The sequence below is a fragment of the Thermobia domestica genome, chromosome 6 (genome assembly GCF_964235325.1).
Source record: "Thermobia domestica chromosome 6, izTheDome1.hap1.1, whole genome shotgun sequence".
Classification (NCBI taxonomy): Eukaryota; Metazoa; Arthropoda; class Insecta; order Zygentoma; family Lepismatidae; genus Thermobia; species Thermobia domestica.
Genome location: NC_137459.1, coordinates 94,788,418 through 94,810,655, shown reverse-complemented (window position 1 = coordinate 94,810,655; position 22,238 = coordinate 94,788,418). Strand labels below are relative to the sequence as shown.

At 37.0% G+C, this 22,238-nt stretch overlaps 1 protein-coding gene across 3 annotated transcripts in view; it reads right to left on the bottom strand.

Annotated features, from left to right (window-relative positions):
• Window positions 1-21,599, bottom strand: part of LOC145688100 (BET1 homolog) — a 42,434-nt gene extending 20,835 nt beyond the window's left edge. The window contains exons 1-3 of one of the 3 annotated variants that reach the window (XM_081761836.1): window positions 21,487-21,599; window positions 18,442-18,541; window positions 14,695-14,801 (exon numbers count right to left, since the gene is read on the bottom strand). In XM_081761836.1, the coding sequence (XP_081617962.1) occupies window positions 14,695-14,713 (19 nt within the window). In that variant the 5' untranslated portion in view covers window positions 14,714-14,801; window positions 18,442-18,541; window positions 21,487-21,599. Of the gene's footprint in view, window positions 1-14,694; window positions 14,802-18,441; window positions 18,542-21,304 lie in introns of all 3 variants that reach the window. The other 2 variants (XM_081761835.1, XM_081761837.1) reach the window with 2 other exon arrangements.
• Between the last annotated feature and the right edge of the window lie 639 nt (window positions 21,600-22,238).

Here is a 22,238-nt window from a genome sequence, read left to right as displayed (position 1 = left end):
ATGATTGGTCCATGTGAAAAAAAAAAAAAAAAAATCAGTGAAATTTTGTTTCCGAAGACCATTTTAAGTAAGTGAACTTAAAATTTGTGTGTTTCGTAATCGTAATTTCCATCTCAGATTACTTCGGTTTAAGAAAACAGCGGAGTAGGGAAAGGATCATTTTACTATTGCAGGAAACCTTTATGATGAAAATAATAAAGACCAGTCAAAAAAAAACCTATTATTCTTCATTTAATGAATGCAAACCACAATCATCATCAAATCATTGCACTTTTATTGTTTCCAGTGTTGCTAACTGTGACATCAAAGTTAACGAAACTTCGCTAACTTAAAAAGGCTGTAGTTAATTCATGAAGCATTGGTCGAGAATGGTATTTGGTGCGTTTATTATTCATATAAGGTTGAACCATCTGACAAGATTTCAGAATTTTAAAAGATGGTGTTTTCGAGAAAATGGCGATTTTTGAAAATTTTTGCAATTTCTCGGATTTTTTGCGACAAAACGGTTGCACACAGAAGCGATACAATTTTTTTTTTTTCGGAAAGCGGATAACTAGGTCTTATTAACCGTGAAAACAGAATTTTAAAATTCGAACCGGAAGTGCTCGAAAAAAAATTCGCAAACTTCGACTTTTCAGATAAACTGACGTTTATTTGTTAATTTATGTACAAAAAGATACGCAAGCGCAAACCAAACTATATTAAATTATAGTTTATTTATATACCTATGTACATACCACAATAAGAATTATAACTCTACCTGTCTCCATAGCTGAATGGTGGGGCTCCGAAGTTGACCATTTTCCATGTCTTCTACACTTCATAAATTGTACTCCCCGTCTTTGATGGCCCATTACTTGGCGGGAAAAATTTTTCGACAAAATAAAAAAATATGGGTCTCTTTAAAAATATGTCTAGTTGCTATAAAAAAAAGTTTGAACAATGTCTGAGATGGTGATGGTACAATTTTATTTTTATTTATTTATTTATTTTATTTTATTTTATTTATTTATTTATTTTTATTTATTTATTTATTTTTTTTTTGCCTGAGTTAAAATGGAAGGCACCTTAAGACAAGTTTATATAAGCAGATACCAATCAAGTTAATGGAAATACTTCAAGAAAGCGCAACTTATCAAATTAATATGGCATAATGAAATAAAATCTTTCCATTTAACGTTCCACGATTATACCCTTTAAGCTAAGGTAGACGAATGATTAAAGCAAGTGAATGATGATGGAAGAATTGGTGGAGCAAGACAATGGGAGGAAACGGGAGTATCCCGAGAAAACCCATGGACATGATGTCCACCACAAACTTATTTAGCCGGGAATCGAACCAGGGACCCTATGCACCACAGGTAAGCGCTCTAGAGGTTAATATGGCGTTGGACAACTTTTCGCTCTAAGAACTGCTGTAATACGACGTGGGATGAAGTTATTAATGGAAAGGTTGTGAATGGTATCACGTGAAGTATTACATCACATAGCATGCAGTATATCATTCAGTTCAGTGAGAGAGGATGGAGGCGGAAATCTGTGCCGGATCCATACATCCAAAACGGACCAAACATATTCAATTATGTTCACGTTCGGGGGACTGAGCGAGCCAGGGTAGGTGACCAACTTCATCTCAATGTTCCTCAAATCATGTCGCAATAGCTCCAGCTCTGTGAATGGGCGTCACTGACCGGAAACAACATATTGACTAGGATGCACATAGTCCCCTAAAAGTTGACATAATCAATGGCAATGACGCTACCAGCAAGTATCAGCATAGGACCATCTGGAGACTATTGAGGCCTTCAGAATGACAGTGCTATGTTTCACGGTCAGGCGGAAAACACTGCGATCATAAGCTTCTTTGGGCGTCCGCCATAAAATAAATCTGCCTGTGGTTTGAACTAAGGTCCACGACGACTCATTCGACCACGTTCACGTCTTCAGTCATCAGCAGCCCATGTTGAATGTTCGTGGCACCATTGGTGTCGTGCTGAACCGTTATAGTCTCTTACCAACAGTTTCCCCGTGCAACCCGACTTCGTATATCCATGTCATGTAAATCACGGCAGACTGTGATTGTTCACACAGGCTGAGGGAGGTGCTGCTTGAGTTCCTTTTTCATCTGCACCGCAGCCGCAATGTCTCTCTTTGTCGATCATACCACGGACACTGCCCTTGCCCCCTTCGTCATAGACACATCAAATAACCGAGCATCAACTATCTTTCAAAAATAGAGAGGTCGCCCATTTTACTGTATCCTCCTCTGCTCTATTTACTGCACACTGTATTTCTAGTGCTTATCATGTATTAAAGTACGGAGTTTGCTTTGTCAAACCACCAAAAACAGCTCAATTGCCACCTGGTCACTGCCAACCCAGACATCTGACGTGTTTCCAACTTCAGGTGTTTTCATTATTCTCATAATCATCCGTACATATATATGGTCAAAAACTTGCGCCCATGCTCAGCGAGGAGTGATGCTATATAAATAAAGGAGACGAAGGTACAATGTTACCTTTAACCTCCGGAGCCTTATTTTGATGGTACAGCAGGGTAACATATGATGATGTTGCAGCACACTATGGCAAATCACAAAATAAGTGTCTAACAGAGAAAGGTTATCACTGTCGTCGTTGAGTAGACATAAAGTGTGTGACAGACAAGGATAACCCTTGTTCAAATCCCAGCACAGGCTCCACTTTTTATTATTATTATTATTATTATTATTATTATTATTATTATTATTATTATTATTCCGGTGCAAAACATTATTGCAAGCTAATTGTGAATGGAAACAATAAAACAAAGAGGGAATTGTTTCGAGAGAGAGAAATAAGTACGCTGATGTACAGTGTAAATGTGTGAACGTGTTTAATTTGTGCTACAAAGTACACATATGGTTGTAGATGTTCTGAAAAAGACACAAGGAAGTTACATACATATGTATGATATGTGCATTCTTTACGTGCCGAACAGTTAGGAGACATCTCCAATCCGCGTAAACTCCCTGGTGGCTACATGCTTAGCCCACGTGTCTTTGGTGCGGGAGATCAGGTTCGATATCTGGTGGGAGCTTGTGTGGTTCGGATCCCACGTCTAACAGCCTTGGTACTGGACGAAGCCTTAATTTCAAAATCAACAAACAAATCAACCAATGCAGTGCGAATGAACCTGACTCGAGTCCCAATGTTGCACACTGCGACATTTATATGGTACGTCAGTGTACTTATTTCTGTTTATTTACACTATTCCCACTTTGTTTTATTGTTTGCAGTCACATTTAGCTTGGAATAGTGTCTTGCGGTTTTCTGAAAGTATTGGAGAGGATTGAGCAATGTCTTCGGCTCTCATCCTAAACGAAGGGAAAATCCCAACATACGCCTCCTCATGGAGAGAGCGAGCAACATTTTAAGCTGCCAACGTAGGTGGGGATCGACTGACTCCCGGGAGAAGAAATCAACCTCTACCAGGTGCAAACGGTCTCCCTGGAGGGCGAATGAGCGGGTACAGGTCAGGAAAGCCTTTTGTTTTTAGGCGGTGAAATTGTCCTAAAAGGCGGATGGAACAGAAGGTGGCCAACAACATGGAGATGTGGAAAGGAAATAGTAATATTACCACATTATTTTCTCCCAGAAGGGACGAAGGAGGAGGACAAATATAATTTTGGTTCTTCCTGAGGTAAAACAGTCCCCCGTTCGGATCTCCAGATGGAGACTGCTACGAGAAGATTCCTCAAAGGAAATAATAATAACTTTCGTTTCAGCATAGGAACCTAGAACGTACTAACTTTACGATGTGCAAGTAAACATGAAAATTTAAAAGTGGAAATGGATAAATGTAAATTGAATATAGCGGGTTTGAGTGAAGCGCGATGGTCAGGAAAAGGGGAGATAGTATCGGAAAATTACACAATATTCTATTCAGGTGGCATTAAGGCTGAGATGTCGTTATAGCAATGTGGAACAAAATAGCAAAAAGCCTAACCGAAGTGGAATGCTGCAATGACAAACTTAATATTTGTACAGCTAAGTGCAAAACCAGTGGATATTGTGATAATAAAAGTATAACTTATATGTCAACAACCGACTATGTTGACAACGAAGTAGAAGTAACATATGACGAGATTAGTGACATATCGCATTAGGAGGAAGGAGGTAAGATCATGCCACAGTAATGTGAGGTTTCAACAGCACAGTGGGAGAAGGAGCAGTGGGTAAGGTGGTTGGACCATTTGGACTAAGAAGAAAACACGTGCGAGGCCAGATGCTTATCGACTTTTGTCGACAATATGATATGGTGATGAGGAATACGTAATTTAAGAAAAGAAAAACCAAGCTGTACACGTGGAAAATTTCATAAAACAAGAAATGCTACCAAATCGATTACATTCTTATCACGCAACGTTTCAGAAATTGTGTGCGAAACTAGAAGACACTACGAGGAGTTTACATTGATTCGCATTACAATCATCTAGTGGCCCGAAAGTGCAAATCTGGTTAAAGTCAATCAAGAAAAATGGAAGGAGAAATCAGATATGGAACTTAGAGCGCCTAAGAAGTAAGGACAGTGATGTGAAACAAGAAAATGAAAAAAGTTCTGTGCATTGGGCGATATAGTAGATACTGTAGAAAATAGCTTGGCTACTAAACAGACTCCACATCATCATTGGCAAAGCCTGACAAAGCCAAAGAGAAGCATATGGAACATGAAGAAATAATGGAACTTCAATGGCGCGATAGACATGATCTGATGTATCAGAAAGCACAAGAGCTAGGAGGGAAGGGTAACAAAAGTATATGCACGTTTTGAATCGAAGATCAACAAGGTCATATAGACACTGACTATCAAACGAAAGTAAAAGGTTTTATCCCTTGTCCGGGCAAGATATTTTTGTAACGTAGACGGGCAACTGGGGCCTTACCAACTCGATATGTTCATGATTTTAACTTCGACTAAAGATAGAAGAATTCAGAATTGTATGTCATCGAAGTATTTATGGTTATTGAGAAATTCGAAAAAAAAAAAAAAAAAAATGAAGCCACTGGCTCTGGAAGGCCCCGCTTGCCCGGATAACGTCTAATAACCATGAGTAGAAAAATGCTTCCTTTTACAAGCTGCCAAAAAATGTAAAGAAAAAAATTACTTTAAAACATCCTAGCTTGTAAATAATAAGGTCTATCGCAAGCGAGTCAAGATACTACACAAGAACTAGTATTTGCTCTATCTACATATTCATATTTCAGATTCCTCCGGCACTAGCGCAACAAATTGAACAGTGGTAGTTAAGAGCACGCAGATACACTTTTAAGTACCAACTGAGCATTTGTTTGGTCGGTATTGGAGGATTGTAAAACATGAGTACTTATTAGAATACATACTAGTTCCTGTATAATTTCCTTAATCTGCTTGGAATAGGCCTCATAGTTTCAAGCTAGGGCGTTCGTCGACCTATGTTGATTTGCAATGTCTTCTTTCATTTGATATAAGGAGTCACGTTCCAGAGTTTGCTGGTGTTGTTTTTCTACAACCTGTATATATACACAGTGTGTTTCAAAACAACAACGACAATGTTTGGGAGGTGATTCCTGACACCAAGGCAAGACAAAAAGTACAGACCAACATGGGTACACAAATGCTTCCTTTTGGAGTTAAAGGCTGCCGAAAATATATATATATATATAAAATGAACTTTAAAGGTCCATAGCTCCAAAACTATGGGACCTACCGTAGTCGGGTCAAAACTTCACTTAGGAATTTGTATGTGCACTATCAATATCCATGCTTCAGAATCGTAAGGTACGCCCCCAACAATTTTTATAGAGGTAGTTGGTGGGTAGTTCAAATTATATGCCCGTAGCCAAACTCCCTCTAGAAAAATTGTTGGGTGAGTACCTTTGGATTCTGAAACACGTATTTTTGGATAGAGCACATATTAGTTCCTAAGTAAAGTCTTGACCCGACTACAGTAAGTCCCATAGTTTTGGAGCTAAGGACCTTTAAAGTTCATTTATATATATACATGTTTTGTCTTGATGTCAGGGGGCGCGGTGGCTCAGTGGTAGAGCGTTCACCTCTGGTGCTTGGGGTCCCGGGTTCGATCCCAGCCCCCGCCAAGTGAACTTTGTGGTGGACAAACACCGTGTGCGTGGGTTTTCTCGGGGTTCTCCCGTTTCCTCCCACTTTCTTCATTCCACCATTTAACTCATCTCTCATCATCACCGTCTCCTTTAGCCTAACCGGCATAATCGTGGGACGTAAAACTTAAAGATTTCATTTTATTTTTTTCTTGATGTCAGGAATCACCTCCCAAACGTTGTCGGTGTTGTTTTGAAACACCCTGTATATATAACTTTTGTCGTCATGTTCTATTTTCCGATGGATAAACGTTTAAACGTAATGGCGAGATCAATTGGAATTTTCGGTATTGGTATTAAGCTAATCCTCATTGGTTGAGGGAAATTTATCATCTACGTGTTTGGAAAGTGAATATATTATCAGGGCCCTTTTTCTTTAAGAAGAGTCGAATGATTAGTGATACACAGAACTTACTGTCCTCGATTATTATTTGTAGGATAGCGTAAACGATTTAGTTTATCGTCAACGTTCCATTACGAGGGAAAATATGATTCAATGGATCAGAGAAGTTATCCAATCTCTTACGACTGACGAAGTCCTCGGAGCTGGTAATTTGTTCCTGAATAGAGTCAGGGCTTGCATCGCACAGAATATTGACCAGTTCAAGCATTTGCCTTAAACTATCAAGCTACTTTTGTTTCTTGTCATCAGGAATTTGAATATTTCGTCTTCAATCATTTTGTTACATGGTTTATTACTTTTTTTATTTTGTTGAATTTTGATAAGCAGCCAGATAGGCAGTGACGGCGATTGGACGTTAAAAGTACGAGGGCGGGGTGGAGGGGGCCAAGAAATGATCTGAATATTTGTACATCAATGTTAGTTTTCTTGGTTGTTTCTAACACTTTGACGAAAGGTTGTATTACTAATAGGATACTATATTTTTCAGTTAAAGTAATGTATATCGTATTTTATAGTTTATTAAGTAAATTGACCCAAGTAGGTACTAGCCCTTTGTACTCTTAAACAACGAAGGTGAAAGAAGAAGTTTGATTCTCCGCTGATGAATACCTTAAAATTCTATCTAGAAAATTGTGTGATCAGATTATTTAATTGCAAATTTGCAAAACAAATAAGTAGAAAGGATGATATTAGTCATTATAATGCATAATAAGGCTTATTTTGCAGAAGTTATATTGAAACTGGGGATTAATGAACAACTTTTATTTTTAATTCCATTCATGCTATTACATGTATGTTATTACTCTTAGAAAATGAAAGACAGTAAATGCTACAAGCAAATGCTACTACATTTAAAGAAATATTTACTTTTGCAGCTTCCCGAAACATGTTTGTTGCAATTAGGTGGAGTCGAGCCTTTGTAAGATGAAATGCAAATACGCTGGAATTATTGCGCTTTAATAGGTTAATTTTTGGCCCTTCCACGTGGCAATTAAAAAGCAATTCCCGTAGCTTTCTTAACTCCACGGGAAGACAAATAACCAATACGTACTCACGCAACAACAAATATTATATGGCACCATTTCTCTTTTCTATGAACCAGTAATACATACAAAAACTTTACATTTCCAAATGAAACCATATACATTAAGGGGACACTTCAAAAAAAGTGGGGGGCAACTGCCCCCTCCTTCCTCCTAATCGCCGCCCTTGCACATAAGTATTACTAAACTGTGATAGAAAGCGTCAAATAAACAAGTTATTTTACTTGATTTGAGTTAGAATCGGAAGTTATTTGAGATACTAGTACTAAGTTATGCAATAAATATGATCTTCCCCTATGATGATGCCGTAGCCGTACGACTTAAGCTGACAGCTTTCCATAGCCTAACGTTATTTCTTGACCTTAATCGCTGAACCGAAGGTTAGAAGTCACTGGAAGCAAATAACACACAGCTCAACCTCATTAACTCACACCTCACGTATGCCGAACCTAGATTCGAAACTATTTATTGAGAACTTGCACAGAAACGAGCCAGACTTATTGCGCACGCGTAGACACAGCTTATCTATTGCCCATACGTAGAGACGAAATCGAACTGAAACGCATGCGTAGAGAGAGAGAGAGAGAGAGAGAGAGAGAGAGAATGAGTCTTATGTCCCACGTTTTGCCGGCTAGGCTAAAGGAGACGGTGATTATGAGGAATGAATGAAGTGGTGGAATGAAAAAGCGAGAGGAAACGGGAGAATCCCAAGCAAACCCACGCGCACGATGTTTGTCCACCACAAAGTTCACTTGGTGGGGAGAGGGTTTCAACCCGGGACCCCATGCACCAGTGGAACACTCTACCACTGAACCACCGCGGCCCCCTACGCGTAGAGCAAAAATGGCCTGATGCCCGCGAGATCACTTTCTCTATGCAAATGAAAACAGCGTTCAGGAGCGAACACTCGCATTTCAAAGGTCATTTAAAAGTCTTAAGAAAGTTTCTCTTACCCCCCCCCCCAAAAAAAAAAATTGATGTAAAATCCAAATCCGCGATGAAAAGCACCATGTTTCATTTTTAAAAATTCAACTTTCAGTCTGAATAACGTGCTTCCGGTCAAAATCGGAAGTTAAAAATCCATGATTCGACAGACCATAATGAAATATCTGGAACAACGTTTTTAAAAATTCGTTTAATTTACTTGTTCAGATTTCCAGAGGGGTATACTGGTGGTATATACATGCAGGGCGGGGCAAACACAAGTGGATACGATTAGACGTGAATGTATGCATGAAACCATACTACGTGACGCCCACACCACCAGTTCAGATCTTAGTGCGGGCTGTATCAGTGTGAGTTCAGCAGTGCACAGGTGAAGATGGTACTCACAATGCAGGTGTTCGCTGTGGAAAGTTACGTGAAAACAAATTTGTGGAAACAGCGTGGCCAGTTGTTTGATCATGAATTTCATGGTGTCAGTCACCAGAGTGCAATGCAACCATTAGTCAGAAAATGGCGTCAGGCAGGATCTGTTTTGAACAAGGCAACAAAAAATTCCGAAACGTGTCCGAACACCTGAAAATGTGGACGCAGTTAACCAGAAAATACTCCAGAGTCCTACCAAATCAACCCGATGCCTGTCGCAAGAGACCGGCACATCATGTCGTTCATGCGGACGAATACTCCATGGATCACATTTACACAATCTTCACTCCTGGCAGAGTTGTCAGGAGAGGTCAGTTTGGTGTCGACCCTAACTGGCCACCCTGGTCACCTAACCTATGTGTGCGATTTCTTTTTGTGGGGAAACCCCAAGTGTAAGGTGTATCGCAACAACCTTGATAGTCTTCAAGAACTGCAGCAGAACATTTCTGATGAGATTGCAGCAATTCCAGCAGCCCAGCTTCGATCTGCCTTCTGCAACTTGCTGACCAGGGCCCAAAAGCGCCAAGAGATGAATGGTGGTCATTTTCAACATCTGCTATAAGCAGATTAGCGAACTATTTTCTTTCCTTTGCTGTGTTTCTTTGTACTACGGAACTCTGTTCTCCTGGCCACTTTTATTTTCCCCACCTTGTATATATATATACAGCTACTTTGTCTTTTAAATCGTCCCCTGATATGATATACTTTCAATGAGTAGGAACAAAATTACAAGGAACTGAAAAATTAATTTCTTCAAAATGTTTTCTTTCGAAAAGTGGTTAGGTATGTTTCACACCTAATCACATAGATGGTTTTCAATGAACGTAAACATCATAACGCCATTTACAGCAATTTGATATCTGAATCTATGCCGGAGATACGAAAACATGGGTAGAGATTAATATCCTGTTTAAAATGACATAATCGTAGAAATTTATTTTTAAAAAATATTGCTTTCATCTGCTCCTTTAACATTAGAGGAATTATTTTTTGGTAGTTGTAATTTGAAGTTCTCGCACTTTGATAGCTTTAAGTAGTGTTGCAAACTTGGTCAACGTTCATCATATGTTCAGAACGGATTGCAATGTCAAATTGCACTACGATCTTTATATTTATTTAAAAGTACCTTGATACTCACTTACGCAATTTTCCAAAATAAAACGTTAAAAAAAAAAAAAAAAAATCAATCCACTGTAACTGTTATCCTATTTTTTAGAAATACAACATACCATGGTCCAAGTATTTGACATGAAGGTACATCCAAAGTGTACACGTCCGTCTGACTTATGTGATTACTGTTCCAAAGATCACCAAAATTTTGACGTTTATAGATGTTTGTGATACTGTAGCATTATTAGTTTGTAACAAAGAATAATAAATGTGGTATTGTTAGTTTTTATTTACTATGTCAATTTTAAGTATGAAATAACGTGACGCAAGAATATTTGAGAAAAACATAACTTTGTATAAGCGATCAATCTCCCCTTATCGATATTCGCATGTTACAAAATTAAATTGATTTTTATCCATTAGATTAAAGGTTACAACAGCATTTTAAATGGTCCACCCTCAATCTTCAAATATCATATTTTAAAAATTATAGAATAAATATTCAAATAAGCACCTACAAGTTTTTTTTTTTTTTTTTTTAATAGAGTCCAATCTATTATCTGAATGACAAAAAAAAGTGTACCGTATTTAATGTTAACAAAATACAAATCACTAAAAAAAATAAAAAGTGACAATTATCAAGTAGTTCTTAGCTTTCAACCTTTTGTGTATAAAAGGACAAAATACGTAAGTTATGTTGTCTCTTGGATACTGTCTCAGACGGAAGTGCATAAAACTACACTGTCAGCTGTATACAAAAGTACTGTACTATTTATGTCATGCAAAAAAGTTTGCAAAGACTTCAGATGAAAGATTTATCTCATATAAGTTCTTTTTCCTTATTATATGTATCTAAATACTAGTTATGGTTAAATCTGGGCTTTTATTACAGTTTCTCGTATATTTGATTGTTCTACTTGATACTATTTTGAAAACAGCTAAATGGACATTTTCTGCTGAAAAAACATCTGTAAACTTTATGTAATTTGATTTACTCAGTAATAAATGGTTATATGTATCAGGGCTGAAAGGAGATTTTTAAGTTTGTTGTAACTCCCCTAAAAACACATAAAACTATCCTCAAAAAGCTTTTACTCTAAAAGTTGACAGGCAAAAGTACTGTAAAGAACAATTATATAAATTAACAATTATATTTACACACAATTATTCTTTTATAAAGTACTTTTTATCCTAAATTTACCACACTTCTAAATCAAAAATATCAGGAGTTTAATAATAAAAGACAATGGAACCATGAACACCAAGTAGAATTGAATTATTTTGAAACATATTACCAATTCGTTTCACACATTTTTGAAACTTATGATGTGAGTTGTGGACAGAAACTTGCGCTTGATGTCTGTATGCTATTTTATCAGCTGAATTGTGAAAACGCGAAAACAGTGTATTAAAGCTTATTGTTATTTCCAGCAAAGCCCTTTAAACTACTAAAAACATTTAATTAAATCAACTAGTAAACATATACAGTAGGTGCTCTTTAATCCGACATTCTACGGTTCGGTACGTTTAATCCGGGCGATCAATCCGCTCGAGTTTTCTTTTTTTCTCCCGGACGGATTCGGTCATTTGTTGCTCCTGACTGCCAGGTTACAGGTTACGCCACTGTGCGCTCTCCTTTTTAGTTCGTGCAGTGCTTCGTTTCAGGACACTGTTTCCTATTTTCTAGCGGGGTTGCATCCCACTATAGCACAATATTACAACTGTGTACTACACTGCGAAGTTTATTGAAAGTCCAGCACGAGTTCTCTAAGTGCTAATAACACTCAGAATGCGCGTAAACACACAAAATAGTACATGTTTAATCGCTTACACTTTTATTTAGAGTGATATGTATTTGGTATTCCCGTTGAAAACATTCACGTCTAATAATTCGGCAAAATTGATAATGCATAGGTCGTGGTTCCGAACGTGCGAAATTAAAAGGCGTCATTATACTAGCGTCAATTACCCGCTTCGCTGGATTGAAATAAGAAAAAATAGTAATACTATTAGTTAGTAAGGCACGTTTTACTATTACTAAAGCGCTCTCTGATGTCGGTTATTTTCGATCATTTATATATATATATCCCTCCTCCTGCAGCAAGTTGCGGGGCTGGATTTAGATTTAAACGGCATCGGAAATGTCACTGTTTACTTCAGCGACCCCGAAAACTATGGATTCGATACTAATATAGATTATTTTCGATAATTTTTAAATATCTCCCCTTCCCTAAGTTGCACCGTCAAAGTGTAATAATAAAAAAACACTCCAGGCCGAACCTCATTTATGTTGAAAATTTGATTCAGATCGGTCGTTTGGTTTAAGACTTATTAAGTCACAAACGTAGTCACTTTCATTTTCGATCATTTTTATGTATCTCCCCCTCCCCTAAGCTGCACTGTCACAGTGAAATGATAAAAAAAAAAAAAAAAAAAAAGAGAGAGAGAGAAGAAAAAACATCCCAGGCCCGAATTTCATCTATGTTGAGAATTTGATCGAGATCGGTAGGATATTTCACGAGGTACGAGTCACAAACAGTCACTTTTAATTTTATACATATAGATGTGTGTGTGTATGTGTCAGTATCACCACTTTATCGTCTTCCACATGAACTTAGATCAATATTTTACATAACCTTGGTCTGGAAACAAACAATACGCTCTCACCCAACAATACGAGAATTACATTACAGTGAGTCAGTAGAAGTCTTCATTCAATTCAGAACCATATGGGTTTTATTGTAGACAAACTTAAATTCGTAGGTTCTCTTATAGTACTCCTCTTCAGGGTACTATGCCATACACTAGCTAATTACAACTTACTCATTTATATTGATCATCCGTCTCATTTACCTTACAGAGCATAATTGTGAGGCATTACAGTAAACATTCCATTTCAGCAAACAGTGCTTCACACTGGCGATCTTCAATATCATGCGAAATTATTGCAAATAATTTGGGAAATTAACAGCAAGATTTAAGATAAAATTATGTTAATGTAATGCACAAACCGGCCACAACTTCTTCATCCGGTTCTGGCAGTATTATATATATGTATTTTTTTCTGTTCCCTGTCGCCAAATATGTATTCACAGTAACAGAACTCTCTAGATAGGAACATCACTTAGCGAAAACTCAATACCTGAACACTAAAGACAGAGGAGTCAAATACATAGGACCATTAGATAGGTGAAATAAATAGATAGGTGAACAGTACCATTAAAACAATTACGATTCACCACATTTTTCCATGCACTATTTAATTCAAGTGTAAAAAGGTTCTTTTAACATTGAAAATACTTGCTTTTCAGGATTGTTATCGCTAATTATGAACTAATATACAAATGGTACATTTACTTTGTAAGCCATAAATATACTTTAATCTGTCACCATATACAAGGTATGATTGCATATATTTGTTTCTTATTTTTATAAATCATCATTGCAATATATACGTCAAATTTAGAACCTATAATGATATTGCTTAAACGAAGGATCGAGTAGCAATGAAGTAATTTGATCTTCGAACTCGCAGTAGTTGTTAAACATGCACGAAGTTTGTTACTGAACAGATAATTTTCATTTAAAGATCAAAAGCTATAGCGACATCCAACTTCTAGAGAAGTTGCTGAACACAAACAGATGTCCGTAAAAACTTCGCCTTATCAATCTGGATCATTGGACTTAAGGTAGAATCGTAGATAAATAGCTCATTAAACGTTCAGAACAATGGTTCCTAACCTTGTTTTTCTGAAGCCTCCTTTCGTAAGCTTTGCGTATTTCACACTCCAATCCCCTCTTTCCTTCTCGCTCGTTGATCATACGTTTTATTATTATTTTGTCTGACTCCTTCTGCGACTTCAGACGCAACACTAAATTCTCAAATCTTTAATAACTTTATTTTGCTTTTATTTGGTAAGATAAGTTTTTGAGGTCCAGGTTCGAAGTACATTGAAATAGCACTCTGTATTCATCTTTGATTTTATTTTTAATTTTTTTTTCAAGAATTTTATTTTTTGCAAAATTATTTAATTTTCAATAGCATGAATATAAACAGGAAAGACAAAGTCAAACATGCAGTGTACGTGAAGTTTGCTAAAGCTAAAATGCAAACGATCATTAAAAGTGGTGCTTTATACACAATTTTACTATATATTTCTGTCTGTAGCTTGCGACCGTTTTATTGCTCTTCATGTTTGCAGGTTGGGAACCACCGATTTAGAAGATAAACATATAACATAATGAAATGGTATGGGTACCGAGACTGGACAACTGCATCCAATTATAAAACATTGAAGTGTAGCGTTTCCAGGTAAATACTAATGAAACAACAAGAAAATCTTGCCACCAATATCGGCCTTCAACTAGGCTGTCTATGGTAGTTACTTACATGCTGACCAAATGCTTCACATTTATGATTCGCTTACAAAATTTCCTTTCGTTATCGAATAAATTTACTTTAAGGGTACTAGTGTTAAATGTATCTAATAATACGAATAACAATGAAACGGGATTTCCAATCCCTAATGATTCCGTGTGAAACACGTGTCAAACATCCCATACCTAAGATAGGTCATAAATACAGGACTAAAAAGTTTACTCATATACAGACTAATATAAAGTAGCACTATACCTGCATGTGATCGCCTCATTTTTATACAAGTTGGTTCCTTATTGTGAATTCAAATCGTCTCAATCGGAAAAGAAAACGAAATGATTCGAAATTTCCATTATAATTCTCTGAAAAAGAAAATACACAAAACATTAAGCACGCCAGCATCATATATTTTCACTTAAATATGAAACAAGGTAAGAAATGTAGATATGACTGCTAACAACTTCCTTCAAATGTTGATGTAAGTTCGAAATAGCAACATATCATGAAACAGAATCCAGAATCGATATCAAGACATCAAGATCACGAGGTACCCTCAAATATCTTGTTGATGAGTTGCCTATGTACGGATCTAACTACCTCGACACTAAACGGTAGTATTAGGGTTTCTTTCTTCTGCTGTGCAAAACGTTGCGTTAATTACAGTCCATGTCATGATAGCTATGAAGTTTTATGTCTATGGTGCTGATCCTCACCTATAGCTTTGTCTAATGTATTCGACAATGTTTCATATATTGAAGAAATTAACAATATCATACCAATTCTTCTTGTAGTGCACAATGGTTTAATTATTCTAGCTACTCAATATTTCAGCCTATCGAATACATCAAAATATTAGCGAACTGTATTCGTGGTCTTCCTTTATTCGACCTCAGGAACGTTTCTAATCTATTATATAAAAGAGAACGCACAAATCCTTTGTTAGCTCATCACGCTAATACGGCTGAACCAATTTCTTTCATTTTTGGGGGGTTATTAGGATTTGGACCCTAGATGGTTTTTATCATATCACTTTAATTTTTAATTACCAGTGTCTTGAGATAATTGACCATTCAAGTGTCCATAACGTACAAATCCTTTGTTAGTTCATCATAGGTATAAAAATAAACGTATTTATATGCAACCCGCATGACCGTGTCACTCGGCGGGTTAACATAAATGACAGGCGATATAATGTTAACATTTACTGCAATCTACTATGGTTTTTATCATATCACTTGAAAGCGAAAAAGTAAAAATTATCTAAGTAACAAAGTTTATTGCGTTCCGGGGTGACCGCAGCGAAGCGGGGCGGGTTAACATAAATGACAGGCGATATAATGTTAACATTTACTGCAATCTTCTATGGTTTTTATCATATCACTTGAAAGCGAAAAAGTAAAAATTATCTAAGTAACAACGTTTATTGCGTTCCGGGGTGACCGCAGCGAAGCGGGGTGAACGCTGCTAGTATACACTATTTGCGTGCGTACATAACGTGCATTTAGGTTTTGATAGGGAAAGTTATACACAATTTAGATTCAGAAATTATGTTTCTAATTGTTATTATGGGCAAAGACGAAATATTGGACATGAATGTCGGCCTAACCCGACCGAATTGTTGCGAATATTGTCCTCTTCTAACAAAATGCATTAAAAAGATAGATGAAATGTGCTCTTATCTATTGGTGATTAGGAGTCCTCTAAACCCACCTTAAACATATACTTGAGAGTCATCATTTCACCTTATATTTTATCAGGAATTCTTTCGATTGATAACAAAGGGCTTATCAAGATTGTTTCGTACTAAATATCCTTTTACAAATAAGAATCGGGTTTTTATATAGATGCCAGAGTAGTTGAAATGAAAAATTTTGAGTTTTACGTTCCACGGTTGTGCCGGTTAGGCTAAAGGAGACGGATCAGAGTAGTTGTTTACTAAGAAACTGATTCTGAAAAAAACTAGAAAGAGATCGAAGTGTTAATATTTCACATCTATGGATATCAGATTTCATCGATTCAACACATTTGAAGTGAAAACTGAATGTTCACTCAGAGAAAGATGTAAAAACTGAATGGTGAGAGGGAAAAAACGAAATGAAATTTTTAAGTTTTACGTCCCACGATTAAGCGGCTAGGCTAAAGGAGACGGTGATGAGAAATGAATGAAATGTTGGAATGAAGAAAGTAGGAGGAACGGGAGAACCCCGAGGAAACCCACGCACACGGTGTTTGTCCACCATAAAGTTCACTTGGCGGCAGCAGGATTTGAACCCAGGACCCCATGAATGTTGAGAGGGAGATAAAAAGGAATATGTACATGGATGTAACATGGAAATCTTGCATGACATTGGCATGTGATCCGATGCTCTGAGTAAGCATGAAAATAAAAATCAACTGGAAATAAATTATGGTCCTAAGGCTAGTTTTAGACGGAAACATTTATCGTAGCATTTCTCGTAGCAAAAATCATATCATCGATATCCTACCGCGTAAAGTAGCAAATGCTATAGCATTTCCCATGCCAAGGCATATCCTACGGTATTTCTTGTCGATAGAACGTGCTCTATTTCGTAGCATTTTCCCCAGCATTTCTGCTCCGATTGCAGCGCCGTGGTGTGTTAAAAGGAAGCGAAAGATTTTGTGTCAAATACCCATGCTCTTTGTTTTGTGTGGAAAATTGAATTGTAGTAAAGAAAAATGAGTTGGAGTAGGAATACTATTATTATGTTGATTAAAAAATATGAGGAACATCCTTGTTTGTACAAAGTTAAAAGCGTGCAGTTTCACTATACGGATCCACTCAGAAATTCACTTAAAAAAATCTTTCTCGTTTCATTTATTGTACCTTCAGCAATCATTTCTGAGGTGTGCTGTTGCATTCTCCGGTGCAGGTTCACTTTAACAGGTGGCAACGTGTAGTTTTACTATGCGGACCCATAGTATAAGTAATAGTAGTAGTAGTAGTAGTAGGAGGAGGAGGAGAAGTAGTAGTAGGTGGAGTAAGTAGTAGTAGGAATAGTAGTAGTAGTAGTAGTAGTAAGAGCAATAGTAGTAGAAATAAGTAGTAGTAGTAGAAGGAGGAGGAGGAGGAGGAGGAGTAAGTAGTAGTAAGAGTGGAAGTAGGAGTACTTAGTAATAGTAACAGTAGCAGTAGGTGTAGTAATAGTAAGAGTAGTAGTAGTAGTGGGAACGGGTTAGGACTTGCCAAAATTTTATGGCAGCTTATTGAAGATTATGTGCATTTCAGGTTCGACTTTAATTTCTATATTTCCACGTAAATACGCAACTCAGATGTAAGTGCACACCATATTTCCACTACTTATACACTACTCTATTAAAATATTAGACATTTCTTCTGTAAATTTTAAAATCTATGGATCTGTATAGTATAACTGCACCGTTAAAAGTCCTTTGTATCATAATAAGCATATGCGAAAAAGGGGTTTAGAAGAAATAGTGACTGAAATATCTGTTTTTAGTTTTGGAGACATAATTGCGCTCTTCGCCAGCGATTTGTTTGCTATTTCACGACAAAATGCTACCGTGTAAAAGAACAATATACTTTTGATGCCATAGAATATTATACGATATTTTTGGCAGTACATCTGCAACGAGAAATGCTACGATAAATGCTTTGGTCTAACACTGGCCTTAAGTACATACATATCATGCGAAAAACTTAAAATTATGGGGTAATTTAACTGATGAGGGGTTATATTTTTTTCTCCTTATACCTATGTAATGAAGAAAAGCAGCATAAGCATATTATCAAAAGATTCATTTCTCAAACATTTAGATCATTTCATTATAACAATATAACAAAAAAGTTCGCAAAACGAATTTATTCTGAGCGATAGGCCTATGATATAATCTTTCGTTTAATTACCTACTAATAGCATGAACTAATGATTACAAAATATACTGGCTTCCATAAAATAAACATGAATTGTTTCGTCTATGGTATGAACTAATTTTGTAAGTGACGAACGTCTGTTTTCTTACCTTTAGTAGCCGTTATACCGGTTACGTACTCCAACGTTGGTAATAGTTTGGTATGCCGTAACACATCTGCAAAACTAGTTTTCTCCAACGTGCTCAAATTCTGAAAGAATCCAGTTCTTCTCTTAGATCACTTCCTCTTATATTTATTCAGCTTAATCCTAACATGAGAACACTACACCTATCAAACATGAAATTATGAAACCAGGCTTCGTACTAAGTAATTCGCCAGTTGAATTTACTTTTCTCGTATCTGTATTACCACTGCACAACTTTTATTACTTCCCTATATATTGAGCACAAGACCATCAAATGGCCGTGTTTTTTTTTTTTTTTTTTTTTTTTTTTTTTCCAAAATACACCACTTAATTATGCCTTGAAAGTTTCGTCTCATATAATCTCCTTCGAGTCATTCCACCAAATTAGCACGATAGCCAAGTGATTTATTTATATCACTAAGACATGGCAATTTCTCAAAGTGAGCTGGGAAGATGAATTTCTCCGGTATTGCTAAAAAGCGAAACGAGAAGTAGTTAATAAATACCAGGTAAATTCTAATATGAGTGGTTACTGTGATTTCTGAGAAATTGTTTGTTGACGTTTACATTTACGTTGCTCTACGCGTGCAGATTTACTGTACGGATCCAAATATTTGTAAAATTAACAGAAAAAGATTTGTAATGTTTTATTAGACCAATATGCAAATAATCTAAATGTGTTCTTACCTGTGAGATGTGTATATTACGTAAAAACACATTAATGAAAGTCTAGGTTAAAAAAATAAAAAAATAAAAAATCTGAAGTCAGTTTGGCAACTCATAATGTGCAACTACGAAAGTGTCCGAGAGTTAGGAGATAAACGTAATTGTGAAATTTACGTTAGTAACGTGTTATTTTACTTTGGAACACAAATACGCAAGCAAGAGAAACATATCAGTGTATTACCTATCACTTTGCATTTCATTTTAGTTTAGCGTCCCGTTCAGACGCGAGGCTATATGAGACGTGGACCTACTGATTAACGTGGAATCCGAACCACATGAGCTCCCACCGGGAATCGAACCCGGGTATTACCTATCACGTCTTTTGTGACGTACAAATACATAATCCAACCCGTAAAGCGTTTTTATGTTATATACAGTAATTTGCGCTATACTCGTTTATGTAAATACCCACCTTCGCTGACGCGCACGCTCCATAAGGACGCACACTATTGATGCTGATTGGGTCCCCCTGCCCCGCTCTAGCACTGACTCGGTTAAATAGCATTCGTGCTTTTTAGGGACACATAACACACTTTGGTTAGTGGCTTTTGCTGAATAATTCTTATTGCGTATGTACAGCGGGGGACACTTCTAAATGGTACAGCCATATGGAGATTTACGGCTAAGGTGTACCATTTAGAAGTGTCCCCCGCTGTACATTGAAGCCCTCCTAAAGTAAATCTGGATGGCGGAATGCAAGTTTACACCCGGAAAGAGATTGTATAAGACACAGAAAATCGATTTACTGACAAAAATAGGTATGCAATTAAATCCTGTTTGGATCCGTGCAATAAATCTGCACCGCTTTATGCTGGCTCCCTACGGAGAAAACCCCGTGTGGATTAGTTTATATCACCAGTCCTGAACGGGTGCATGTAGACATTCTTCCTTCGGCATTACTGACGTATCGCCGCATCAGACGAATATCGAAAAAAAAAGGGGGGGTACATTATTCATTTTCTTTCCCAGAATACTAGGTTGTCCCTGGCTCACTCGTTAATGATTATTGTCCGAAATACAGTGTGGCCGCATGACATAAAAACTAGTGCATAGAACACGAACCAACTTGAGCTAGGTGGTCACTAAAAAGGACGAATGCTATATAACTAAGTCAGTGCAGGAGCAGGCGCGTTGGTGACGATGGGTGTAAGCATAAACGAAGGTAGTAAAAACAAAAACTATATATTTCATAAAATGCGTGGCTTACGTGTTGCACAGCTTTGGGGGAGATACTAAATGCCATGCAAAAAGTACCAAAATATGTTACATTAGGCAGATATTCTTCTTTTCTCTAGTTTCACTTCGTTTCCACACTTACGTCAAACTGTTCGCCTATTTAGTAGACCATGCCTTTCACACAATTTCAACAACTGACACTCCTTATTTTTGTATAATTCGATAAAACTCAAACACGATATGCAAGAATTTTGCTATTTACGCACCATTTCCACATCGCCTTTCCCATAAATCGTAACAAGTCTACCTCTCCGCCTCTACATATAGTGCAGCTTACAACATCAAACACAAGTACCAACAACCTATTCCTTAACTTTAACTATTTCCCTCACCTGACTTTCACTCACCCTACCTCACAAACCAAATTAAATTACCCAAATTTGGTAAATTTTCTAAAATTGGTCTGGCGATACAGCAGTTAACTCCTTCCTTCTAGTGAGCATCTACCATACACTGATGGGTTTTCAGTATGAATATTAGTTTTTATGCATAACCGCCGTCGCTTCGCACCTGCCCCCTCGAGCCTATAAATCTCGCTCTGCCCTGAATTGGGATACAATCCACGCTTGTAATCATCAACCAGAAAGGTTGGTGCATGTTTTTCGAATGAATAACAGTTTTATAGCACATCAATTTGTAGACATATAACCAATCTGTACACAATTATTTGTGTTACGGGCCAAGAAAATTACGGTACACTTTACAACGTACTAGTGTATAAATGCACCAAAAAATGGTATTAAATACTTTCATAAAAGTGGGCACCTCGTAAAACTCCACGAATAACACTACACATTTAAGAAATGTGGAGATTTTCGCCTTCTGAATATCTCACATACAGCTTTTTGACATATGTTCACACTTACGGATTCAAACTTGTTTACAGTGGTATCCACATCATCCTTTACATACTTCGAAAATAATACAACGTACTATCAATATTTACATTTCAACCACGGTGATTCAAATCTTCAGGATGTTCAGCTATTATTAGTTCAGTATTTTATAAATACTTTCTGTTCGAAGCAAAGATTTGTAGGTGACTTACATTTATAAAAAATTCTATCTATACGTCACAATCGTGTCACAATAATGTTTCCTACAGGACGGCCTACAATCTGTGGTGTCACATTCGCAGTGTTGCCAGCGACATCTCTGTAAATTCAGCTAGATTTGTAAATAAAAGAGAGAGAATTTCACCAGAAAATATGGTGATTTCAAAGGTATGATTCCAGAATGTTGGTCCGCAGGGTCTAGGTCAAATCTGCCAATTACCAAATGCGCCAATCGTGAAAATGGACAAATCTGCCAATTGACAAATCCGCCAATGGACAAATTTGCCAATTGACAAATCTGTCAATTACCAAATCTACCAATTACCAAATGCACCAAACGCGAAAATGACCAAATGCGCCAATTGTGAAAATGGACAAATCTGCCAATTACCAAATCTGCCAATTGCCAAATGCGCCAAACGCGAAAATGTCCAAATGCGGCAATTGCGAAAATGGACAAATCAGCCAATTGACAAATCCGCCAATTACCAAATGCGCCAAACGCGAAAATGAACAAATGCGCCAATCGTGAGAATGGACAAATCTGCCAATTGACAAATCCGCCAATTACCAAATCTGCCAATGGACAAATCCGCGAATGGATAAGTCACCGAACTATCATTTTATTTTAGACGTATTCTTCAATCATTAACCCACAGTATTACAAAGAAGAAGAAGAAGAATTATTTATGAAAGAAAGCGGAAAAGGGTATTTTAATTTTAATGTGTGTTACTTTTATAAATT